Source organism: Protopterus annectens, chromosome 3.part1, assembly GCF_019279795.1.
Source record: "Protopterus annectens isolate FY-2018-M chromosome 3.part1, PAN1.0, whole genome shotgun sequence".
In the NCBI taxonomy this organism is placed as follows: Eukaryota; Metazoa; Chordata; order Ceratodontiformes; family Protopteridae; genus Protopterus; species Protopterus annectens.
Window position 1 is genome coordinate 1,708,520,262 of NC_056732.1, and position 27,721 is coordinate 1,708,547,982.

Below are 27,721 nucleotides of genomic sequence, written 5' to 3' on the forward strand. Positions count from 1 at the left end.
AATGTCCTCCATAGAAAATATAAGTAAATTTTAGATACATAGATTATCACAAAATAGAATGCATTTTTACAATATCAAAACAAACATCACAAAAATAGAATGCATTTTTACAATATCAAAAAAATATTACATATCAAGAAGAAACATTACACAAGTATTGTGTGCTTACTGGTGGAGATCCAAGGGGAAGATCTACCCCGATGAACTAACACAACAGGATGGTGGGAACTGAAAACCTGCTAATAGAACAGCTCTGTAGTGAATAAACAAGAAGCTGAAGTAAAGCATTATTCACAAGTTGAGAGAGCTAATGGCAAAGGGGGTAGAGGGAGTAGAACTAAATTAGAAAATAAAAGAAGCAGGAGTTAAGTTCAAAGAAATTTCCCAAAACTTTGTCCCAAACCCTAGATGGACAACTTCAGAAAAGGCTTAATATATGGATGAAATGCATGCAGAAAAGGAGCCAACCATAAATGCAAAGGCAATAAAAACATCCAGGATTTACTTCAATTTCCTCACTAAACAGTTTGGCTTTGCACAAGTAGAGAAATCTAATAATAATCATGAAGAATACATAAAAAGAAACAAGCTGCTCCTTACGTTCCATATGTAGGCAGCATGAATAAAAACAGCCCTCTGGATTTAGGAGAATCTTAAACCAGTAAGCAGAAAACCAGCCGAAATAGGCAAGTGCCAGGTTCACAATCTCCTCATGGCCAGAAGAGCATCAGAAATTCTGGCAGGGGGCAGCCACTTAATCTGCTAAATAGTTCCAGTGCAAACAACATAAAAAATATCTTGCAATTCCAAAGTGTGCTAAAACAAGGATGAAATGAGATGGAACGTGACCAGAAGTCAGAATTACAGTAAGGTAAGAAACCAGCCAACTCATAAATATAATTGTAAATGAGCCAGGTGGCAAAACTTCACTGATCCAAACAGACAGTAGCCTGTAATGTTTACTGAATGTATAAAAACAAAATGGAGGGCAACAAGCATCAGCAACACAATAACCACCAGATAGTGTTTTAGATCTAAAAAGCTTGACAGTGCTTACTGAAAATCATAACAAGTAAAAAGCTGCATTCAGCATCAGGAAGAAAACAAAGAAACTGAAAGGAGCCATGACCAACCAGGTACAGCTGAAAAAACAATTATTTAATATAGAGACTGAACACTTTTGTCTAGCTTGTAACCAAAGACTTCATCAGAATCTACAGTAATCAAAATCTAGTCATTCACATTTAAATAACCCATTCAAAAAACTCACTTCCAATCTACTGGTACATAAATCACCCAGCACATGTTTCTAATCTAGACACATACTAAAAGACTGTATGAATATTTTAATATATAAAACCTTTTAAATGCAACTATATACACATCAAAAATAAAACAAAAATTGTAAAATTCACACATTATAAGAGCGAAGCTTTAAAATGCTCAAAACAGATAAGTGCTCATTCAAACCAGAGAATATAGGTTCACAGGTGTGTACTAGGCTAATGGCCCTGGAGCATATATAAGCCTAGCCCAAGAAGAATCCCTGGCATCATGCCGCCCAAAGTTAGTTCCCAGTGCTCCTGTCAAGCAAGGCCACTGAAGTGATCCCTGGGGTGAACCTCCTATTGCCCATCCACTCGTCAAGATTTCCAGGGGCCAGTGAAGTGCTCTGCTTGACGTGACTGGGAAGTTTGTTCCAGAGTATGGGAAATCTCTGGGTTAGGAACCTGCCCCTCCAGGATGTTCTGTTTATTGTGGTGGTTCATAGGTTCATAGGTTCATACTAGGCTATCTGCCCGAGGGCATTTATAAGCCTAGCCCATAGTTTTGTGGCTTACGCCACCCCTTAGTTTGGAGAAACTATGCCCATTATTTAGCTGTGCCTCTGTCGAGCAGTGACACTGAGGTAACCCCTGGGGTGTATCTGCGATCTCCCATCCATTGGTCAAGATTCCTCTTGAACAAGGCCAGCGAGGTGCTCTGCCTCACATAAACCGGGATTTTGTTCCACAGCATAGGGAGTCTTTGGGTGATGAATCTATCCCTCCAGCACGTCCTATTAATAACCGTGTCGAGGTTTAAGTCACCCAACCTTGTGGCTCTGAGGGATCTAGATTTTTTGAGATGAAGCATATTCATCAAATCTGGGTTTGACATGGCCTTGTATGTCAGGCATAGGTCACCTCTGAGCAAGCGGTACGCAACTGAATATAACTGGAGTTCTTTCAGTCGTGCAGCATAAGACAGATTTTTGAGACCCTTTATCCTTTTGGTGAGGAACTTTTGTGGCCTCTCCAGCTGCTGCAAGTGTCGGGTCAGATACATTCCGAATGGGGCGTTGTACTCGATCATTGGTCTGATGAGTGATGAGTATAGGGAGACTATGACTTCCCTTGATCTAGATGTGAATCCCTTCATGATAAGGTGAGCAATGTAGAAGGCCTTCCTAACTACTTTAGCAATATGAGTGTCAAATAAAAGGCTACTGTCAACCTGGGTTCCCAGGTCCCTAATAACTTCTTCTGTGTTCAGGGGATTGCCACCTATATGGTAGCTAGGGGTAACCTTATTTTTCCTGAAGGGTATGACTATGCATTTCTTGGCATTTAACTTGAGGCCATGGCTCTGGCACCAGTTATCCATTTCTGTGAGACCCTTCTGAAGGATATCTGTGTCGGATGTGTTCTCAACAACAGCGCCCAGTTTACAGTCATCTGCAAACTTTGTCAGCCATAACCCTCCTGTGTTTGCTTGTACTTCAGAAAAGTAGATGCCAAACAAGAGTGGGCCCAGGACTGAGCCCTGTGGGACACCACTTGTGACAGGCTTAGTGTCTGACATGGCGCCAGCAACTCTGACCCTGTGGGTTCTGTCACTCAGCCAGTTTGCAACCCATCTTGTAATGTATGGGTTTACATTTAAGTTGATGAGTTTTTCAATGATACCCGAGTGGGGTATTGTATCGAAAGCCTTCGCCAGGTCTAGGTAGGCTGTATGGACTGCCTTTCCCTCGTCAATGGCCTTGGTGACTGTTTCGAAAAAGTCAACCAAGTTTAAAAGGCATGATCTGCCTTTGACAAAGCCAAACTGGGTTGGATCCAAAGTCTGCAAATTCCCTATGTCTTTATTTATGAGATCCATTATGATCCTTTCCATGGCTTTGCAGATCAGGCTTGTCAAGCTAATGGGACGGTAATTTCCAGGGTCGGTGGAGGCACCGCCTTTGTAGAGTGGGACCACAGTCGCTGTGCGCCACTCCCTGGATACGTATCCGGAGGTGAGACTAAGATTAAACAGCTGTCCTAACTGTGGGTTTAATTCCTCGTTGAGTTCATGGAGCACACAGCCGGGGACACCATCAGGTCCCATGGATGCTGTGTTCTTTGCCTTGGAGAGAGCAGTTCTCACCTGAGCGTTAGAGATGTTTGGGGGGCTACAATCATTTGGTATAGATATCTCTTCTTTAGGCGGGGAGGGTGGGGAGAAGTTTGCACTGAACCTGTCAGCCAGTATTTTGGCAATGTCTGTAGGATCAGTAATCTTCACATCATTTTGAACTAATTCTGAGCATATCTGGGAGTTTCCTCCTAGGTTTCTGACATGGCTAAAGAATGCCTTATGGTTGTCTTTAGAGTCCTTAGCTATTTTTCTCAAAATTAGCTTTGGATGATTTTATGAGAGCTCTTAGCTTTTTACTTATAGTGATCAGCGGTGTCTTACCTTTTAAGGATTTTGCTCTATCTTGTAGTAGCTTTCTCCTTTTGTTGTAGAGTTTGTTTATGGCTGGGGTCCACCAGACTGGACGCTTGCCTTTGGTACAAAGAGTCTTTGTTTTGCTTGGGATTGCCTGATCCATGCAGCCCTGCAGGTGCTGGTAGAAGGCATTTGTAAGTGATTCAGCGGTTTGAGTAATGTTAACCGCTGGCTCAGGGGCCTTAAAGGAGACCACACTAGTCTTTAGAAGTGTGAAGTCGGCTTTCGAGAAGTTCTTTACTGTGGTCTTTTTCATTGGGGGGGGGGGCGGGATGAGGACCTCCAGCGAGATTAGTTTGTGATCAGATCTCACCAGTGAGGGGTATACTTCTGGCGTTGAACATTGTGCTCCCATGTTCGTGATGATGAGATCAAGTATGTTCTCTCCTCTGTGGGGATGGTGACTAGTTGTTCCATGGCATTTGAGTTTATGAATTCCAGGAACTTTTGGGCTAGTGTGTTTGGGTTTGAGTAGTGTTCCCAGTCTATATTAGGGTAGTTGAAGTCACCTAGTATGATGGTGTTCGGAGATACATTTATCCCCTCCAGTGTTTTCAGGAAGGCCATATGAGGTTCCTGAGTTTGCGAGGGTGGCCTGTAACATGCTACAATTTGCAGAGCAGTCTTGCCTATGGTTAATTGCACCTGGATGGTCTCCGATGCATCGTGCGATGCCTCCAATCTTGAGGTGTGGGTGTCCTTGATGAATATGGATACCCCTCCTCCTTTCTTGGTATTGTCCAGGTTTTGTGGCCGGAACGCATGATATGAGGTAAAACCTGATAGTGCTGGGGTGCTCTCAGGAGCCTTGAACCAGGTTTCTGTCACAGCACAGACATCGATGTTCTCCATACTGAGAAGGGCCTCGAGTGCGTGCATCTTGAGGTTGAGACTTCTGGCATTGAGCAGCATTACCCTTAGTTTTTTTCTTTGTTTTGTTCTAGGGTGGTAGGTTTAGAATTTGAGCCTTGCCTAAAAAAGGCACTATGGGGGTGGCAAGAGCCTTTGCCAAAATCCGGAATCCCAGGGGTGACAAGTGCAAGCCGTCCCTTGCGAAGCAGCATGGCTTGTCCAGCATGTCATCCCAGGCAGACAGACATTGGATCCCCTTTGAATGACACCAGAGTTTAAGCCAATTGTTAAAGCTGATCATCTTATCTCTGTATTGTGGCATCATTCTTGGTGAAGGTAGGATACTGCTCAAGGTCAGGGTCATACCTGCCTGGGCTACATAATCAGAGAGCTCCTCTATGTCTCTTTTCATGTAGTCCAGGGAGGTACGTCTCAGGTCATTTACACCAGCGTGGACAATGATTGAGTCGTACTTGTACCTGCTGTTGAGAGACCTGAGTGCATGCGTTATGTGGCGGATTCTAGCACCCGACAGGCAGCTTACTGTGACCTTCTCCTTACTCAGTCTGGTGAGCGGGACGTCAGTGTGTCTGACTATGGAGTCACCAATGACTAGTGTGTCTGGCATAGTGTTTGGCCTTAAGGGCTGTGACTGCTTGACACTCTGACTGTGTGGTCTATGTGATGCAGGTGTTGTGTTTTGAGGTGGTAGTTGTTTGGGTGTCTGCTTTGGTGGCCTCTGCTGTTTTGGTAGATTTTTGATCAGAGCCTCCGAGTATGTCTTTGTGTGTTTATGTGTATGATTTGAGGTTGTGATGGTATTATGTGAGACTGGGTCTATAGTGTGTGTGGTTACCTTCTCCTCCTGTCTGGTCTTGCCAGTCCTATGTTGAGAGAGCTCAGCCTCCAGTTTGGCCGTATAGTTGCATCTCTCACATGTATTTGTGTTTTGTGGGAGGAGGAGAGGGTTGTCTGTGTACATGAGGCAATTGTAACATTGCCTCAATAATCCCAGGTTCACCAGCTGAGCAGGAGAGGACATTAGCAACTGATCCCTCGACATGCTAGAAGGAATAGACAGAAAAACTTAAAAAAAGGTTTTGGGGGATGTGGGTGACCGAGAAATGGGGTTTGCTTTTTTGGGGTACTTTCTATAACAAGAGTGCTGTATCGAGGTGATAAGTACTGTAGGTGCAAGTGCTTAGCTATACGATAGAGAATAGTCTACTTGGGAGTCAAGTAGAGATAATTTATAGTTGTAGGATACACTAAATAGAACAGTAGTACACTTTGAGGAAGGTAGTTTTAAGGGAAAATTTGAAGAGTGAACTTTAGGTAGCCCTAATAGTTTAAAACTGCTTAACCGGCGCTGCCCTAGTGTGCAACTGTAGCAGCTCCACGCTAACGCGTGCTTTATAGCAGGGGGCTGGAAAAAACAGGAAATGACCCAAAATGGCCAATGAATTACCAGTTGCTGCTTCTAACCACTCCTCTGAGGACAAACAAGCAGCTCAGTACTCCCCACTCCCACTGGTGAGTAAAGAAACTACCTCTGGCCACACAAGAAAATGGAGGAACACAGAAACCAAATACAAAGCCCAGGGATCAGCAAAATCTGATCACTGGAACAACTAGCAAGTAAAGTTTAGGAAAGGAGAAATATTTTTTTGTTTTTTTTCAAACAGACAGGAAAAAATGCAGTAAATGCTTTGTTTTCGACTAAATTGCTATCAAAGGCTGGTACACTTGAGTGTATTAGCCTGTTAGTTACTTTTAAGCAATACTTTAGCCCACAAGTGCAATCAACAATATAAGCTCACAATGTGGTAATGAGGTTTAGGTCCCTGAAGGGTGGGGCAAGGAGGGATTGGGATTTCTTTAGATGTAGCATATCTAGCAGCTCTGGGCCAGACATGGCTTTGTAAGTCAAGCAGAGATCGCCCCTAAGTAGGCGATAGGAGACAGAGTATAGCTGGAGTTTTTTGAGTCTTTCCATATAGGGCATGTGTCTAAGGCCTAAGATCCTCTTAGTGAGGTATTTTTGTGGCCTTTCCAGTTGTTGTAGGTGCTAGTGAGGTACGGCATTGTATTCTTTAATAGGTCTAATGAGGGACAAGTACAGAGGGATTATGACCTCTTTCTTCCTGGATGAGAAACCTTTTGTAATGAGATGTGCCACATAGAAGGACTTTCTGACTACAGTGGCAATGTGGTTATCAAAGGTCTCTGATCACACCGTTGGTGTTTAGTGGACTACCGCCTATGTGGTAGTTCATGGACTCCCAATTTTTCCCAAAGGGAATGACAATGCCCTTTTTGGTATTGAGCTTAAGGCCATGGTTCTGGCACCAGTCATTGGTGTCAGTGAGGCCTTTTTTGTAGAATAGTAAAAAAATGAAAAAATAAAAAACAGTCACCAGAGAAAAATCGATAGTCTTTCACTTTTAATACGCCAACAAACACAAAAATACCAAACGACTAAGCGCTTTCACCAGGCTACAAACCACTGGCTTCTTCAGAGTCATAACGTATTAAAAGTGGAAGACTATCGATTTTTCTCTGATGAATGTTTTTTATCTTTTCATTTTTTAATAGTTTGCTTTTTCCGTTTTAATAATCACTACTTTTTTGTAGAATGTCTACATCAGTTGGAGAATCAATGGGACAATGAGAATCAATAATGGCTCCCCGTTTGCAATCATCTGCAAACTTGGTCAGCCAGAGTCCGTTTGTGTTGGCTTGAACTTCAGAGAAGTAGATGCCAAACAGGAGAGGAACTAGGACCAATCCATGTGGGACACCACTTATAACTGGTCGGGAGTCAGATTTGGAGACTGCTACTTTCACAGTGTGGGTTCTATCAGTGAGCCAGTTGGCAACTCATCTTATGACATAGGGGTATCTATGATTCATGAGTGAAGGATGGTGTCGAAGGCCTTGGCAAGATCTAGGTAGGCTGTGTGAACTACCTTGCCCTCATCCACAGCTCTGGTGACAGACTCAAAGAAGTCTATCAGGTTGAGCAGGCATGATCTACATTTCACAAACCCAAACTGTGTTGGGTCCAGAGTTTGGAGATTCCCTATGTCCTTATTTATAAGGTTCATGATGATGCACTCCATAGCCTTACATATCAGACTCACCAGACTAATGGGGCGGTAGTTCCCATGGTCTGTAGTCGCTCTCCCTTTGTGGAGTGGGATGACCGTAGCAGTGCGCCATTTGGTAGGAACAAAGCCTGAAATGAGGCTGTGACTGACCAGGGAACTCAGGTGTGGTGCCAGTTCACTTTGTAATTCATGTAGAACACAGCCAGGGATATTATCAGGTCCCATGGAAGCTGTATTCTTGGCTTTGGACAGTGCATTTTGTACCTGTGTAGCTGTGATAGTAGGGATTTGGTATTCTGATAGGCCCTTTAGGGGGTGAAAGGGGGTTAAGGTTCGCACTGAACCTGTCGGCCAATATGTTGGCAATATCAGTTGGTTCTGTATATGTATTGCCATTGTGCTGTAACTCAGAGCAGATCTGAGTATTGCCATGTAGATTCTTGACATAGTTATAAAATGCCTTGTGGTTGTCCTTTAGAATCTGCAGCAATTTTGTTTTCGTAGCAAAGAGCCTGATTAGCTACTTCAGCTTTTAGTATGCGTATAGTCTTTGGTTACTAGCTACATGAAAGCACTCAATCTCTATATTAAATATTGTTTTTTGGCTGTACCTGGCTGGTCGTGGCTCCTTTCAGTTTATTGTAGTTCACAGTTTGGTTCTCAGAAAAAAAAAGACTTTGTCTGCCCTACAGCCTGGACTCTCTGGCCCTGCCCAGCCATTTTTCTAACAAGGGAGAGGGTGGAGAGAGAAAGAGAGTGACCCCTCCCATGCTAGCTCAATTACAATGAAAAAGAAGTTATGTCTTACCATAACATTCCATCTGTGTTGTTGATCCTCGTTCAGTCATTACGCATGGGTATCGGTTCCGACCTTGGAACCGAGCCGGCCATTTTCCAAGCTTGCGTCAGCTTTAAACTCTCGAGCTAAACTCTTACCCACAATCCCCCACTCCCTGTTACCTCAGATTGAGTTTGCAAGTCAAAGAAGATAGAGGCTACCTCTGGTTAAATAACCTAAGAGAACCGGATGGTGAGATCCACTAGAAACCACAGGAGGGGGAAGGAGGGAGGGTTGTAATGACTGAACGAGGATCAACAATACAGATGGAACGTTATGGTAAGACATAACTTCTTTATCTGATATTGTTAATCCTTGTTCATTCCTTACGCATAGGACAGAGTCCCCAGCTACCTCTATTCCTGGGAGGCTCTCATGGAAGAACATTCCTGAGCACCATAGAACCGAAAGATGCTCTTCCCCTGGAGGCCAAATCCAATTTGTAATGATTGATGAAGGTATGAGGCATAGCCCAAGTTGCAGCTGCACACATGTCATGTAAAGAAGCTCTGGCATGAAAGGCAGCAGAAGTTGCCACCGACCTTGTCGAATGTGCTTTCATGGTAGTAGGCAACGAGATACTATGTTGTGTATAAATGAAGGTCACACAGCCCTTCAACCATCTAGCTAATGTGACCTTAGCAACAGCAGATCCTAATCTAGGTCCAGAAAAGGCCAAAAATAACTGGTCAGATTTATGAAAGGGTTAAGTCCTGTTTAAGTAAAAATGGATTTGCCTGTGGATATCTAGGGTATGTAGGCAATACTCTCCTCTGTTTGAATGATTGGGAAAGAAAACTGGCAATTGAATGGCTTGATTAATGGACATTTCAGAGATCACTTTAGGCAGAAATGACAGATTAGTTCTCAGAGACACGAAGCTCAGAAATACGTCTGGCAGAAGTAATGACGACCAAAAAAAAAAAAGAAGTTATGTACCTACCATAATGTTCTATGTTAGTTGTCTTCATCTTGCTTTCCTTCTTGCTGTTTGGGTTCGGAGCCTATCCACGGCTCTGACTCGGCCATCTTCTATAGCTCGAGAGCTGTTTACTGGCTTGAGGCTACCCCTTATCCCAGAATGCCCAGCGTCAGCTACCCAGATCTCGTTTGTGATCGCTCACACTAGACATAAGTAGAGTAACCAGTTACCTAAAAACTGGTTGACCAATACACCTAAACAAGGAAAGAGTCATAAATTACCTGGCATGTGAAGAAATAAAAGATACTCAGCCAGTGAAAACAAAAAGAACTCCTCTCAATCCTCCAGGAAGGAGGGAGGGACGCAAGAAGGAAGGCGAGATGAAGACAACTAACATGGAATGTTATGGTAGGTACATAACTTCTTTATGTTAAGTTGTCCCATCTTGCCTTCATTCTTGCTGTTTGGGACAGCGTCCCTAGCACCTAAAATCTCGAGTGGCTCATTGGAACAAACTCTTCAAAACAGTAGAACCAAAGGAAGCTCTGCTCTTGGAGACCATATCCACCTTGAAATGAGAGATAAAAGTATGAGGGTTTGCTCAAGTGGCAGCTGTACAGATTGAGTCTATGGGCAACCTAGACTGAAAGGCTACAGAGGTGGCTAATGCTCTAGTAGAATGACCTTTTGGTTTAGCTGGTAGCTCTTTTTTTTCATAACTGATAAATAAAGGTAATAGTATCAGATAACCATCTGGATAAGGTCACCTTAGAAACTGGAAGGACTTGTTTGTTGAAAGCATAAGAAAGAAACAACTGGTCTGAATTTCTTAGTTCCTTAGTTCTATGGAGGTAAAAACACAGTTGTCTGTGCACATCCAATTGCTGGAGCTTGTATTCTGCCTTGTTGCTGTGATTGGGAAAGAAAACTGGGAGGTCTATGGATTGATTTAAATTGTTCTCTGAGCAGACTTTAGGAATAAAGGATGGACTGGTCCTCAGAAAAACTCTGTCCTTGTGAAACACCAGGTAAGGAGGATGAACACTTAGTGCTTGAAGTCCTGAGACACGTCTAGCTGAAGTGATAGCAACCAGAAAAAGTGTCTTCCAAGAAAAAAATTTTAAGGAACATGATGCTGCCGGTTCAAAGGGGGGCATAATTAAGAAAGCTAAAACTAAATTGAGATCCCAAGGAGGAGGAGGATCTCTAACTGGGGGTCTAAGAAGAGATGTTCCTCTCATAATGGCCTTGCAGAGCTTATGAGACATTATGCTAGAATTAAACATACCAATATGAAAATTAGAAATGGCAGCTAGCTGTACTCTAATGGCAGCGGAAGCCGCACCAGACTGAAAGAGTTGTGCTAGAAATTCAAGAATTTCATGGACTGGGGCTGAGAAAGGATCCAAATTTCTAGATTCTGCCCAGTAAGATAACTGTTTCCATTTACTAGCATACATTTTCCTCGTAGTAGACTTATGTGAAGAAACAATAATATCACGGACTGCTGGGGAGATACTGGAAAGCCTGGCTAAGGTTGGAAGTGGAGTAACCAAGCTGTGAACTGGAGAGTTTGAAGGGATTGGTGCATCCCGCCTGACTGATGAATCAGAAGATCTGGAACCGGGTCCAGAATCCACAGCTGATCCAGAAGGTGGAGGTGCAGGAACGGGAACCATATCTGTCAAGGTCAATATGGGGTAATGAGGATCATTTTGCAACCCAACGATTTTGCTTTCTGTACGAGTCTTGGTATTAGGGGAAAAGCGTAATGGCGTCCCTGAGGCCAATCGTGGACTAGAGCATCTCTGGGTATATGACCTGGAAGAGGAGGTAGGGAGAAGTAGCTGCTGCATTTGTTGTTGAGAGGAGTGGCAAATAGGTTGCAGCAAGGCTGTCCCCATTTGCGGAAGATAAGATCCGCAACTTCCTGATTCAGAGACCACTCGTGAGGCATGAGGATAGCTCTGCTGAGCCTGTCCGCTATGACATTGGATTTCCCAGGGATGTGTTGCTATCAGAAAACATTGGGAGGAAATCGCCCATTGCCACAGTCTGAGTGCTTCTCGACACAAGGGGTAAGACCTGGTCCTGCCCTGTTTGTTGATGTACCACACCACTGACATGTTGTCCATTTGGATTGCAATGGTCCCGGAAGGAAGAGAGTCTTGAAGGGCTTGCAATGCTAGGAGCACTGCTCTCATTTCTAGGACATTGATATGCAGATGGTACTCGCGAGGATGCCAAGTGCCTTGGACTGTCCTGCCTAGATAATGCCCCCCCCATCCTATCAGGGAGGCGTCCATGATCACTGTGGCTACCAGAGGGGGTTGTATGAAAGGTCTGCCCTGAATTACTAGTGGGGAGACCATCCACCAAGAAAGGTGCCTTTTGCATGTTTCTGTGATCAGGATCATGTGAGACATGGGTAGCTCCTGGAAAGACCACTGCATGAAAAGAAGCCACTGAATGATTCTCATGTGGAAACGTGCTAATGGGACAAGAAGAATGGCAGCTGCCATGGAGCCTACAGCTTTGAGGACATATCTGACTTGAATGCTTTTGCTCTGCATTAGAATTAACACTTGTTGACGAATAGTGGAAACTCTTTCCTGTGGTAATCTTGCAAACATTTCTTTTGTGTTTAATTCTGCTCCTATGTATGCAACAGACTGACAGGGCAACAAGGCAGATTTTTCGAAATTTTACTGTAATGCCTAGTTGAGTGCATGATGTGATTGTATAATCCCGTGCCTCTAAGAATTGATGCCTGGTGGTAGCAGTCAGGAGCCAGTCATCTAGATAGGGAAACACCTGGAATCCTTGATGCCTCAGGTGAGCCTTGACTACTGCCATACACTTGGTGAACACCCTGGGGGCTGAGGTGAGAACAAAGGGCAGAGCTCTGAACTGATAATGACTGGCCGCTACCTGGAAGTGAAGAAATCTCCTGGAGCGTCTGTTCATCTTGATATGGTTGTATGTGTCCTGAAGATCTATCAAGCACATCCAATTGTCTTGACCCAGAAAAGGGAAAATAGACTGCAGTATCACCATCTGGAACTTTTCTTTGTGTACAGATTTGTTTAATCTGCTGAGATCCATATTGGTCTCCAGTCCCCTGTCTTTTTTGGTACTAAAAAGAATCTTGAGTAAGTTCCAGGTCCTAGTTGGTCTGCGGGGACTTTTTGAATGGCTCTTTTTTTCTAGCTGTCTTGAAACTTCTGTGACTGCCTGATCCCTTAGATTGAGTGGGACATGTGGGATGGACTTTTTTTAATTCTACGGGGGATTGATGGAAGGGAATTTTGTAACCTCCGGATATAATGGATAGTACCCATCTGTCTCTTGTTATATTTTGCCAGGCTTTTGGGTACAGCAAAAGTCTTCCCCCGACTGCCTCCAGAGGAGAACAGTCGGGCAACCCTTCAGGGATGCTGAGAGGGCTTGGCAGAGAAGGTTTCTCTGTCACCCTGGTTTTGCGGTCCCCCTCTGCCATGAGGATGGTGTCTGTTATTGTTGTTTCCCCCCCTGTCCCTGGGGGAAAAAATCACCATGTGTGTCAGGCAAGGGTCCCTGGGATTTTCGGAACCACATCTTTCCGCTCTTCTGACCCTTGGGATAAGGTCTGGAAGGGGTGGAAAAACAGACTCCCATGGCAGAGAGAGTCTTGCCTTCCTGCTCAAACCTGGTCAATGTGTCTTTCACCGGAGGCCCAAAGAGAAAGGAGCCATCAAAGGGAGTATTGGTGAAGGACGCTCGAAGGGGTTCTGCAAACTGACACAGGTGCATCCAAGCATGTCTCCTGAGAGCCACACCTGTCCCCGCAGCTCTGCTCGCTCCATCGGCTGCATAGGAAATCAGCCTCATGGAGGCGTTGACTATGGAATTAAGAATCGCAAGCTGAGAAGCTAATTTGGCTGGTACTCCCTCAGCTGTAGGATCTTGAAGGGTATCTCCAAGCTCTTTCAGGAGATCCCTTTGAAGACGTGTAAAATGGCATAGATAGTTCAGGGATCTCATTGAAAAAGTCTCTGAAGCAAACATTTACTTTCCATATCTGTCCATCGTCCGAGATTCATTGTTTGGAGGATGAACAGAAGAAGAGGTTTCTGCTAACTCTTTCTTGGTGGCTGCTGCTACTACCATGGCATCAACGGGCACACCTATGGAGAGGAATTGTTTATCCTAAGGGGGGGGGGCTGTAATAAATTTGTTTGTTCTACTCGGAGTAGGTTCCACAGAATCAGGTGCTGACCAAGCCTTTCGAGCCACTACAGACATGACTGGATCGAAAGGAGGAGATACCCAGGAGGTGGAAGGTCGGGAACCGAATGCGTCCAGGTATACAGACTTGTCCTCAGTAGGGGCTAGGGAAGTCCAGTCCCTCCTATGTCTAAGCATTTCAAGGATGTCCAAAAAGGAAACATCTTCAGAGGGGGACCCTTCCGACTCATCCATGTCTGTATCTGAGGTGACAGACTCGGGGAGTCTATGTGCTTTCTCTTGCACTTCTTCTTCCAGGGAGGCTCTTCCGAGTGATCAGGGGAGGCTTCGGAAGAAGAGGGATCACCCAATGGGGTGTCCTGGGGCATAGGCTCCCTACGCTTGGGGTCTGGAGGAGGAGCAGAGGTTGGAATAGACACCAAGGGGGGAGGAGCGTTCTGGCTCCGAAGAGACAGGAGTACTTCTCCGCGTCGAGGGTGATGGCTCCGAGGCCAATGTGGGAGCCGAGCTCACCTGAGCCGAAGCTCCGAGGGGGAAAATGGGGCCAGACAAGGGTCTGATGCCACTCCCCTCTCGGAGTCGATGAGAGAGCCCCGGCACCCAGATCTCTCGATGGAAAGTACAATTGAGGTAATTGGAGCCGACGTCGGAACCAAAGGAGAGATGATGATCAGCGCTGAAGGTTCTACTACCTGCAGATTCACAGTCTCTGGCTTCGAGCTAAATGTAGTCGGAGGAGGAATGGAAATAGAGGCGGTTGGAGCCGATACCTGTTGAGGTGGGCTGGACAGTAATTTTGCCAGTGCCTTTGACTTAAGCAACTTACTTACTACTCTCTCCACATCATGATCCGATAATCTAGAGGATCGAGAGGAGTGGTAAGAATGATGGCTACGTTCACTCTGTAACATGGGTGATTGAGGTGCCGGGTGAATGGACTCCAAGGACAGAGACCTCAGTCTCTTATGGCTCCGAGACAGCTCCGAAATAGCAGATGGAGCTGATGGAGGAGTTGTCTTGTCACTGCCAGCCAGCACCAACATACTTGGTTGGTCAAGCAAAGGAGTCGGCTCTGAAAGTGGAGCCGACGACTTGACAGACTTAGGAGATTTCGCTGGCTGAGTACTTTTAGCCGGAGAATCCTGAGGCTTCAATAATCCCCATAGGATTAATTTGTTTTTGCGCTCCTGCAGGACCCTTGGACTAAAAGCGTGACATATAGAACAGGCATCCTGCAGGTGAACAGTGCCCAAACAATATACACAACTAGCATGCCCATCTGTCAGAGACATTTTCTGACAGCACAAGTCATACTTTTTGAAGCCAGATACCTTAGTATCTTTAGACATTTTCCTAAAAACAAACTAAAGACCCACAATAACAATAAGAAAATGTTATATTACAAAACTAAGAAACAGTCTTTTTTTTTTTTTTTTTTTTATAGTTAAGGAACAGATAGGAGAGCCTCTAATTTAAATGGCTGTCCTAAGGGGGGAACTCTATAATTTAAACGAGTTCAGGGGAAACAGAAAGCCTGCGAGATATGGAGCGATGGCCAACAGAGCCGCAAAACACACAAGAAAATGATAAGGGTAATTAACTATATCTAGTTTGTAACCTCCGGAACAAAAACTTGATAAATTTTTTTAAGAATAAACAACAATTATAATAATAGAAACAAGTATACTAAGCCTGAGCCAGTAACGAAGCAACCTTGCAGCTGAAGTGGCAAACGAGATCTGGGTAGCTGACGCTGGACATTCTGGGATAAGGGGTAGCCTCGAGCCAGTAAACAGCTCTTGAGCTATAGAAGATGGCCGGAGTCGGAGCTGAGGATCGGTTCCGAACCCAAACAGCAAGAACGAAGGCGAGATGGACAACTTAACATCAAGGTTTTCCATGACAAATACTTGAGGTCGCAAGAAGAGGCTGGTTCGAAAGGTGACATTGTCAGAGCTTGTAGAACTAATGACAAATCCCATGGTTGAATAGGTTCTCTAAATGATGGCTTCAGATGATTCACACCTTTTATGAAGGTCTTGCACAATTTATGGGACATAAGAGAGGAATCTTGGACACCTTCATGAAAATTAGAAATTGTAGCCAAATGAACTCTAATGATAGAGGCCGATAGACCCGAATGAAAAAGGTCGGCCAGATAGTCTAGTACTATCGACACTGGTGCTGAAAAGGGGTCTACTTGTTTATCTTTCACCCAACAGGTAAATCTTTTCCACTTGCTCAGATAAGTAATTCTAGTGGAAGTCTTATGAGAAGCAATGAGAATATCACGTACTGGTAAAGAAAGACCATTCTGCCTGACAATCAAGAAAATTGCAGTAGCCAAGCCGTGAGCTTCAGGCTGTTCAATTTGCGATGAATCAGGTTCTGTGGGTGTGAGATCAACTCCGGGGTTGGATGGGGAATCCATAGTCGATCTAGTAGGTGAGGCCAAAGGAAGGGGAACCAAATCTGTCGAGGCCAATATGGTGCTTTGAGGATCACCTTGCTCTTCAACCGACGGGCTTTCTTCAGAAACTGGGGAATGAGGGGAAAGGGTGGAAATGCATAAAGAAGACCCGAGGGCCAATCGTGGACTAGAGCGTCCCTGGATGACTGTCCCGGAGGGGGAATCAGGGCAAAGTAGTTGCTGCATTTGTAGTTTGTCGGGGATGCAAAGAGGTCACAGCAAGGACGGCCCCCAGCGGTGGAAGATCTCCACCGCTATCAAGTGATTCAGGGACCACTCGTGAGGTTGAAGAATGCACCTGCTAAGTCTTGTCTGCTATCATGTTGGAACTCCCGGAAATGTGCATTGCTAGAAGAAAATGGTTGGTAGCCATCGCCCATTGCCATATTCTCATGGCCTCTCGACAAAGGGGGTAAGATTTGGTTCCACCTTGCTTGTTGATGTACCAGACCACTGCCATGTTGTCTGATTGAATCACAATTGTCCCAGATGGAAGCAGGGGATGGAATGCTTGCAACTCACGCGCCACACTCAGATCTAGAACATTTATATGCAGAAAGGCCTCCAGTTTGGACCAAGTGCCTTGGACTGTCTGTCCCTGACATAGCCCCCCCACCCCATCAGGGAAGCGTCCGTGGTCACTGTGGCCTTGGGTTGATGGGGGGAGAAGGGGCGAGACCATTGTGAGAGATTGTGTGTCATCCACCAATTTAAATCCTGTTTGCACCTGTGGTTTACTCGAACCATGGCTGAAAGAGGATGCTGAAAAGCATACCATTGGGTGAGCAGTAGCCATTGTAGAAGCCTCATGTGAAACCTGGCCAGGGGAACAATGGTGATGGAGGCTGCCATGGAACCCAACAGCTGTAGAACCAAGTGAGCTGTGGATTTTTCCTTTGAAAGGATTGGAACTAGTTATTGCTTTATCCTTAGAATTCTGTGCTCTGGAATACCAGCTCTGCAGTTTTTTGTGTCCAAGATAACCTCTATGAATTCTGTCAACTGAGATGGGGTGAGATTGGATTTTTGCCAGTTTATAGTTATGCCTAGCCTTTGAGCAGCGAGGAGAGAGTATGCCAGGGTTTTTTCCAGTAGCTGTCTGGTGGGGGAGGAAATGAGCCAGTCGTCTAGGTATGGAAACACCTGGAATCCTTGAAATCGCAAGTGAGCTGTGACAACTGCCATGCACTTTGTGAACACTCTGGGGGCAGTAGAGAGTCCGAAGGGCAGTACTCTGAACTGGTAGTGACTGGCTCCCGTACAGAAGCGCAGAAATCTTCTTGATGGCCTGTCCACCTTTATGTGGTAGTACACATTTTGAAGATCTATAGAGCACATCCAATCATCTTTTTCCAAAAGCGGGAGGACAGACTGTATTGTGACCATCCGGAATTTTTGTAATCTCACAAACTTGTTCAATACACTGAGATCCAAAATTGGTCTCTAGTCCCCAGTCCCCGGTTTTCTTTGGCACCAAAAATAGTCTTGAGTAGAATCCAGATCCTATCTGGTCTGGAGGGACTATTTGGATGACTCTTTTTCTTAGCAGCTTTTCTATCTCTAGTACTGCTTCTTCCCTTTGACTGAGTAGAAAGTTGGGAAGATTTTTTTGAAGGGACGTGACAAAGATCGAAGGGGATATGATAACCTCTGGTTATAATCCTTTGTACCCAAGAATCGGTGGTGATGGTTAGCCAGGCAGAAGGGTACAAGGAGAAAAGTCCCCCAACCACCTCCAGAGGACAGGAGTTGGGCCGCTCTTCAGGAGCGCTGGTAGGATTGTCCAGGCAAAGAATCCCTGGAACCCTGGTTACACAGACCCCCTCTGCCCCAAAAGGAGCATCTTCCCTGTGAGTTTCCCCCTCTGCCTCTGGGGGAGAACTTGGCCTGTGTGTCATGGAAAGGACCCTGAGATTTCTTGAACCATATCTTCCCACTCTTTTGGTTTCGGGAGAAAGCACGTTGAGGGGAAGAATAATGGACACCTATGGCAGAAAGGGTCTTACCGTCCTGTTCACATCTGGCTAGTGTGCTTTTAACTTTGGGCCCAAACAATGATGAGGCCTCAATGGGGGCATTAAGAAAGGAAGACGTAAAGGGTTCTGCGAATTTGCACAACTGCATCCAGGCATGTCGTCTCAAGACCGCAGCTGAACCCGCTGCTCTAGCTGCTCCTTCTGATGCATGCGATATCAGTCGCATAGAGGAGTTAGATATAGATTCAATGGTGGCCAGTTGAGAGGCCACTTTGTCACAGACCTCATCAGACACGGCACCAGCCAAGGTTTCAGAGAGCTCAGAAACCAGATCCCTTTGAAGCCTGGAAAAATGTGCCATATAATTCAGGGACCTGATACCAAAGGTCACTGAAGCAAAGGTGCGCTTCCTTATCCTGTCCAGGGCCCAGGACTCTTTGTTAAGCAGATGGAGAGTCTGGCTTTCTTCTTCTGCCAGATCCTTTTTTGTTGCGGCCACCACCACCACAGCATCCACACTAAGACCTTTGGACCAATGGGGATCCAACGCAGGAGGGGACAAAATCTTATCTGGCCTCAGGGGAATAGCTTTGACAGTATCAGGAGCCTTTCAAGCATGCTGCACGATGAGCCGGACAAGTTCATCGGCAGGTGGAGTAACCCAGGAGGTAGGGGGCCAGGCGCGAAAGGCCTGCAGGAACACAGATTCCTCAGAGGTCGAATTAGAGGACTGCCAGGCACCTCTCTGTTTAGGATTTTTAGGATAACACCAAAGGATACCTCAGAGGGAGAAAATAAAATATGAACTTTTCTGACAGAAAAGTAATCTGTAAAACTATTAAACAACAATTGACTGTACTTCGCTCAAGAGAAGTAGCTTGACACGACCGAATGGCAACGCGGCAAACGAAATCTGGGGTAACAGGGAGAGGGGAATTATGGGTAAGAGTTTAGCTCGAGAGTTTGAAGCTGATGCGAGCTTGGAAAATGGCCGGCTCAGTTGCGAGGTCGGAACCGACACCCATGCGTAAGGAATGAACGAGGACCAACAATATCAGATAATGAATTTACCCAATACCTTGAGCATGAAGTGAGTGACATGTAGTTGCTGGGGGTTGGTGATGGGCCCCACCAATGGAGGAGATGCATGCCTCATACTGCTGCTCACAAAAGACTAGTGCAAGACCCTATGCCAACATCAAATTCAATTTCCTAAGTGTGCACTACCACTACCCATGAGATCAAATCTCACAGGAGTCAAACAGCATTTGTACATCTAATAGTCCAGGGATTACTATGGGGTTTCCAGGTAGAAAAAGTTCCACTGGAATTTCCTCAACTCTTGCTAACAAAGCTGTAGCTCAGAGAAGAGGGTAAAAGGACAAGTGTCTCCAAGTCCAAATTCAATCACAAACCCTAAGACTGACAAGTCGAATCTGCTTCTGTGGTCCAGCCAAAGACGCACACTAACTTGAGACAAGTGACATTCAAACCCAGTGACTTAGTGGGTAAGGTAGTTGCATGTGAAACATTTCTGCCAGCTTACTAACCAATGACTTGCACGAGTATGGTCTCTCATTTGTTGATAGAAAGATCACACACCATGAGGGTAGTGAAGCTAGCTGTTCAGCAGATTTAGGTAGAAAAGACTTTTGTTACTGCCTGATGTTGTACTCCCTTAACAAATCCCTTAGTTCTAACTGTTGCTCAGAATCACTACTAGATGGACTTTCATGCTTATCTCTCCTCAGGCCGCCTTCCACCACAGTCCATCCTGTACTTAAACAGGCCTTAAGCTCTGTATACCTTCTTGTCTTGCTAGCCAGGCTTAACCACCAGCACTTGTGACACTCCTTCACATTTTACCCTTTTCTCAGGCAATATAGGCAGCAATGGCGTCTGTCATGACTGATGATCTAATCTCTGGAGGAACATTAAAACTAAGCTTCTTTGGCACAGAAAACATGCACTTTATTAGTACAAATGTCAGGACTAAGATCCAGATTGTGTGAGTGACAGAAAAGTACTGGGGAGGTATGGGGCTGTGTACATCAGCTGCATTGCATACTGCCACAAAGTGAACCACTAGAAGGAGCTACACCCCTGAAAAAACAGCGAACACAAAAATTTGCCCTGAGACATAGGGACCATAACCAAGGAAATGCCACGCATTACCCACTGCAACAAGTCTTGGGAAGTGAGCTCTACAAATGCCAGATTAAATGGTTATCTTGATAAGTAAGAAAGACAGTGTTTTCAGTGCTATTATGTTTAACTTACCTTTGACTCCTAGCTGTAAAGAGTACTTCTTCATTGCTGCTTCATTGTGAAGGATAATAGAGCGCCACAGTTTGCAAAGTGCTGCTCTGTCCCTACGAAGAAACAAAGATGATACTGTTAACAGGAAAAATAATAACCGTGTCAGAGGCTTTTCAGACGATCTGCAGTTTATATGTTTACTATGACCAAAACAAGAAAAATGTACTCTGGGGTTCTGCCCAGCAATACCAAAGACAAATCAAATCCTAATTTGATATGGCAGTTTACACACTAGATGTTTTTTCAAGGAAAAGGCTACAGATGGAATAGTAATTACTGACCTCAGCAGTAACAGTCCTTTTATGAAAATACATCCTTTCACCTGTGTCCTACAGACCGCTCTGGAACCTTATTAACAGTCACAGCAATGCTACACATGATGTCATTCTATAAGGCTTTGAAACACTCCACGGTTGATGTGGCATAGAAATGTTTGAACTCTTTAAAACCAAGAAACAGAGACCAGAAGACTACTGATCTGGAGGGGAGCCGGAAGGGTATAAGACAGCTCTGAATAACTTCATTATTTAAAAAAGTAAAATAAATACTATGGAGCATGTGAGTTAATAAATATTTGAATACTCATAACAATGGTTAATGTTTGGGGGGAATTCCCCGCAGTAGGTCCTCATTAAGGTACTCCTTTAGGTACTTAGGCAAGGTGCAATATATAACGTGTCGTTATTTAAATGGGGCAGTTATAACTTAGGGGAGGGTATACTTAACGCTGTACTTAAGTACTGAAATTCTTTTTTTTTTTTGCTCTTTCATAAGGGTTGTGGGAGTAGGACTGTATATGTTAGTTGCGTCATTTTTTTACTTGTATGTGTTGTTTTACTTTCAGTATGTAATCTCAAGAAGGAGCTTGATGCATGGAATTTCATTTAGGATACACGTGCGTGGTCCTAAATGACAATAAAGTTTACTTTGAATCATTGAATCTTGAATCTATGTGCTTCTCAACAGCTAGTTATTTTCTCATTCTTGATCTACCACAATCACGGAATGTGTGCCCACACTCTGGATGCCATTGCATCCTTGCACCAGTATTAGGAAGCATGCTGGAACGGCAAGTGGCAACAGTGCAAATATCTATCACAAACACACTTCTGAAACAAACACTAGAGTTCAGCGCCCCAGATGGAATGGCTGATACTAGACTAGTGGCAAAATGCAATACAGACAGCAATCTTTTGTCAAGTTCTGTGTGGCAAATGTGCCACCCTCCCTCCCTACCCAGAGAAAGGAAAATGAAGACCTACTCCAGTTGACTCCATGCTCCCAATGAAGACAAAAGCACAATTTGTGGAGTAGATGTGAAGGATACACTCTCCCCTGCACTCTGCTCATAGAAAAAAACTAGTGAGAAGGATGGACTGGTTGAGTGACAGCTCAAATATCCACTTTAGAGAGAAAGGAAAGACAGTCTTTAGTCACTCAATGTCTGCATGAACAAAGTGAAAAGCTTCTTAACGCATCAAAGACTGGAACAGAGAAATGTGTTTGGGTGAAGAAATGGCCACCAAGAACAAAATGGAAAAGAAAAAAAAAAGGAAAACTCAAACATTATTTAACCAACCAGCTGAAAATGCAGACAAGTTAGTATTGTCAACTCTGGATACCCAATCAGACAGGAGACAAATTCTTAACAGAAGAAAGATATTGAGTAACTCCCTTATCAATTAACAGATATAAATATAAGTCCTCCACAGAAGGCTGGCTGTTGAAATTCCCTCTCCTCAAATCTCCAGCTTTGCTATTATTTCAACTTCTCAGTTCCTGCACTCAGAGGCATGCCTGCCTCCTTGAAAGCACCACATCTTAGCACCATCTACCAGACTTAGGACAGTGTGACTAGCCTTTGTGCTCACTATTTCTGCCCCATCTATTCAATGAGTACAATCTATAACGCATAAAAACAGCAGGCAAGAATAAATTAGTATATAACTGCTGATTCACAGGGATGTCCAGCAACAGCTAATGGTTGAAGATGTTGTCCAATCAGAGGGAAAACAGAAATGTAAGCATGTACCCACTGCAGAGTATACAGTCACAATCAACCAACTTCGTGAATACATATACTGATAAATCTGACAGTGAGGAGTCTTCTGTAGTGAGGTGCTGAAAAATCCCAAGCAGTACCTTAAAACCTGTTAGTAAGTCAGTATATCTTGTAACATAGTTTATGTTCTATCAACTTATTTTAGCATAGTACTCCTCATGTCACTTGTGTTGTTTTTGGACTATAATGTATTTGAATTATACCTTATGTGGAGCTTTTCTCCCCAGGCCTCCAATGAAAACGGGTTCTGTAGACCCAGTAGGACCACCCTGGTAAACAAATTTCAAATAAATAAATCATGATATATTTGATAATATATTTGATAATGGAGTGTCTTCTGTAGTGGGATGAAAGCTGAAGAATCACAAACAGTACCACACAACCTGGACCTGCAGAAGGTCTAAAAGAAAAAAGTTTAAAAAGCCAAATCACGTAATAATAAACTGCAAAATGACATGACTCCAGGAATCTTGCCCTGTGCATGTATGCTGAAAGTGTGGGCCAACAACCAATTGACTGTAGCAATAAATGTTCAAAGCAGACAATCTTGAAGTAATCAAGAGAAACAGCCACATAAAAGTTTACTTATCAATTTGCAAGCTCCTTCTCTTCCTATCCCTCTCTCTCATGTCCACACTGTGCCATTCAGTACATCGGGCAACGAGCCCTCTCCAGCACTTGTTGTTTCTGTAGAGGTTACGGGTTTTTACAGGGTTGGACTGCTAGCCAGAGGCCTGAATCTCCTTGGAGGGTGTCATCTCTTCCTGTCTAAACTAAAGTAAATGAACAGCCACACTGCCATCTTATACTGATGTATTACCTTTGGGAAAAACCTGTGCTCTGTTGCCAGAAATTAATGAACTGATTTATGGACAAACCTTCATTTTGTGTAGGGAAAGAAGAGTTGTGAAAGGGATTTACCACAGCAGATATTTAAATACCATAACTGGTACAAGAGATTCATAATATATTCATTATTCAGCTAAAGACAGACATCAGTCTTTCAGCTTGAACTTTTTAACATTCAATTTTTTAAGGATGTATGGCTGCAATCTTGTGCTATGGCTATTAATGACAGCACATCTACAATAACAGAGCAATTGTGTACCGTGTTCTGATTTACTTTTTCTGGTGTCTAGGAAGTGGTAAACAGATTAATAATACCAACAAATGTGGTGTGCTCTGAGCTGTGCAAATAAGCCACTGCCAAAACCTGACGGTCACCTATTTACATCAGGTCTGAGTTTTCATCAGTCCCTACAAGACCAGGGAATTTTTACTTCACCATTGTTTTAAATCAAAGCACAACTGTTTACTAATTTGGACACAGCTTAATTGGCCTAGTATTTGAGGGACATTTTAGAACACTAACACAGTAGTTATCCTATAAGATACAATAACAGCAGGCAAGAATAAATTAGTATATAACTGCTGATTCACAGGGATGTCCAGCAACAGCTAATGGTTGAAGATGTTGTCCAATCCAGGCATTTAATCACTGCTTGCTTTGCTGTAAGGTGTTACTCCAACTGGCTATTTGTTTTTGTCGCTTGTGAGTGAACCATTAGTCTTCTTTTGCCTTAGCTGTGTATCGTGCAGCAGTTCAGCACAGTGCAGTCCGGAAATGCAAATCACTGGAACTACACTGTGACTATAGTCTTAGTGTGTCTGTTTTATCCACCCCCCCCACAGCACTCTTAATACTAATGGTGCTACACTACCATTCAACTAGTGCCTCAATGTTATTAAGGGGCAAAGTGTTGCCTCTAACTGTGACATTCACTACCTAGATAAGTTAAAGGCAACTTCACTGAGCCAAGCAGCACCTTGCCCTCTGCTCTAAGTAGTGCAACCTCTCCCAAATCAAACTAGGCAGTACCAAGAAAGGCCTTGCTGATATAGGGAGGAAATTAAGCAGAACTTACATTATCTTCTATATTCTGCAAACACAATATAATTACATTTCCTAGTTAACCTAATAAATATTAGACACCATCAACTCACCCTTGTTTGGAGATCACAAGTCTGCAAACCACTTCCTCACTTGGTACCTTTAGGCAGTACTCAAATTGCTTAATAGGATCATAGGAAATTACTAGGCTATCGACTCAGTGATAATTTTAAGCCTAGCCTTCATTTCATCCCAATGTAAAACCATGGAAATGTCAGTCAATACCCAAGACTGCATTTAGTGATAACTGCCCATGTCCAGGAGGATTGAGGGCATTATCCCTGGTAAGAATTTACGTTGCCCCATCAACTTGTCCAGGTTCCTCTTGAACAGTATCATAGAGGTGCTCCATTTCACATGAATTGGCAGCCTACTTCAAAGATGCAGCAGTCGCTTGGAGATGAATCTTAAGTCGCAGCCCATATTTAGGTCCCTGAAATGGGTAGCCCTAGTCCCATTTGATTTACTGATATGCAGCAAGTTCATTAGGTTTGGGTCTTGGATTCCTCTGTAGGCCAGACATAAGTCTCACCTAAGAAGTCTATATGACACAGAGTATAGTAACAGGGACTTCAGTTGGTCTGTGTAAGGCACATGCTGGAGCCCCTTGATCTTCCTTTTTAGAAACCTCTGACGTCTCTTCAGTTGTTGCAGGTGATTTGTACAGCACATGCTGAACGGGGTGTTATACTCATTATGGGCTGGATTAGTACCAATTGTAGAGGAGTTATAACCTTTAACTTTTGAGGCGATGCCTTTACTAATCAAGTGTGTTACGTGGAAAGCCTTACTTACAAGTAGAAACATGGTGGTCGAAGTTATGGCTGCAGTCAACTTGTGATCCCAGGTCCCTAACCACTTTGTGGGTACTTAGGGTATTGTTGTTGATTCGATAGTGCAAACGGACATTGTTTGAGCCAAAGTGAATATTTCTTTGCATTCAGTTTGAGACCATGACTAATTCACCAGTCATTGGTCTGCGTGAGACCCTCCTGAAGTACACCGACATAATTTGGAGATTCAATGATTGCATCTAGTTTGTAGTCGTCTACAAACTTGGTCAGCCACAACTCCTTAGTTTTGACCTGAACTTCTGAGAAGTATATAATAAACAGTAGCAGGCCCAGCACTAACCCCTGTGGCACCCCACTGGTAACAGGTCTGCTGGTTGATGTGGAGTCACCCACTTTGGTAGTGTGTGTCTGGTTTGTGAGCCAGTTGGCAACACATCTTACAACAAAGGGCTCTACATTCAGTTTGCTAAGTTTATCAGTAATGCCTGAATGCGTAATTACATCAAAAGCCTTTGGCAAGTCGAGGTATGCTTTGAGCACAGATTTGCAATCAATGGCCCTGGCCACATTTTCAAAGAAGTCCACCATATTTAACAGGCAGGATCTGCCCTTCACAAAGCCGAATTGGGTAGGATCCAGGGTTTGGAGGTCACCTATGTCTTTATTTATAAGAGATCCATAATGATAAGTTCTACGGCCTTACAGATGAGGCTGGTCAGGCGTATAGATCTGTAATTCCCCAAGTCTGTTGCTAGGCCACCTTTGCGGAGAGGAATAACTGTTTCTGTTCTCCATTCCAGAGGAACAAAGCCTGTGGTTAGGCTAGGACTGAAAAGGGTACTAAATGGTGATGCTAGTTCATGTTTTAGCCTGTTTAGAAGACAGCCTGAAATGTTGTCTGGTCCCACAGAGGTTGTGTTTTTTGCCTTGGACAAGGCTATGAGGGACCTACTCTTCAGATATGTAGGGTGGGAAGGAGGTTTGGGGGAAGGTCTGTGATGAGTTAGGAGGGGATAAGGGAGTGAAATTTTCGCTAAACCTATCTGCTAGCAGGTTTTCTATCTCTGTGGGGTCATTGTGTGTGATACTGTTGGTTACTAGTTCTGCACATGCTTGGGTCCTACCTTTTAGGCTACATACACAGCTGTAAAAGGCCTTATAGTTATCCTTCGCTGTACTTGATATGTTTCTTTCAAAGAAGCCCTTAAAGGATTTGACAAGTTGTCTTACTTGCCTGTTGAGGCTGAGGAAGGTGCTTTTCCATTGCTAGGGCCTTGCCTTTGTTTTCATGTACAGCAACTTTTTGTGTTTATTGTAAAATATGTTGATGCTGGATGTCCACCATGGCAGTTTGTTTTTACTTAGGGCTCTGGCTTTGATTCTTTCTAGTACAGCTGAGTTTATACACGTATGCAAGTGATTGTATAGGGCTTTAGTGTAAGCTTCAGCACAGTTACCATTTCCAGCTTGGGAAGGGGCTTGGAATGTATTTATACCTTAGCCTAAGAGGGTATAATTTGCCTTGGTGACGTTTTTTAGTTTGATGTCACACTTTGTGAGTTCTGGTGTTAGTGCCAGCCTGAAGATGACTGTTTTGTGGTCAGATTTAACTGAGGGTCTGACAGATGCGGCAGTGCATCTGTTTGACATGTTAGTGAGGACCAGATCTAGAATGTTTGTTCCTCTTGATGGCGTATGAACAATTTGTTCTAGGGCATTTGAATTAACAAAATCGAGGAACATTTGATCTAGTGAGTTAGGGCTAGAGTAGGTTTTCCAGTTGAAGGTGGGATAATTGAAATCCCCCATAACCAGTGTGTTTAGTAAAATTTGGACAGTCTCCAGTTTGGTCAAGTAGGCTTCATGGGCATTGTGACCCATAAAGGGGGATCTATAACTGGCTATGACTTGAATAGGGGTCTTACCAACAGTAACTTGGACTTGGAGTAACTCCATGGAGTTGTCCAGTATAACCAGATAGCAGGTGAATTTATTTCTAATATAGATGGAAACACCACCTCCTTTGGTTTTCACATGTTCATTTGCGGTCAAAAGGTGTGGAAGGCATTGTAGCCTTGCAAGGTTGAGGTACTCTCTGAAGCCTTGAACAAGATTTCTGTGACTGCACAGAGATCTACATCTTCTAGTGACAGAAATGCTTCCAGGGAGTGCAGTTTTTGGTTTACGCTCCTAGTGTTTAGTAGTATGACCCTTACTTTGTTCTGAATGGTTAATTTCATGTTGGTAATGTCTTTGAGACGTTGGCTACGAAAAGGTACTATGGGGGAGGCAAAAGCCTTTGCCAGTAGCCTAGAGGCGCTAGCTGCAAACTGTATCTGGCAAAGTAGCCAGGTTTGTCGACCATGGCTTCCCAGGCTAACAGGAACTGGATCTCCTTTGAATGACACCAAAAACTAAGCCAATTATTGAAATCAATCATTTTT

General features: G+C 44.0%; 1 protein-coding gene across 1 annotated transcript in view; it reads right to left on the minus strand.

Annotated features, from left to right (window-relative positions):
- ADCK5 (aarF domain containing kinase 5) overlaps positions 1-27,721 on the minus strand; it is a 1,011,483-nt gene that overhangs the window by 155,230 nt on the left and 828,532 nt on the right. Inside the window, exon 12 of the mRNA XM_044067719.1 lies at positions 20,432-20,523. Within this exon, the coding sequence (XP_043923654.1) occupies positions 20,432-20,523 (92 nt within the window). The remainder of the gene's footprint in view (positions 1-20,431; positions 20,524-27,721) is intronic.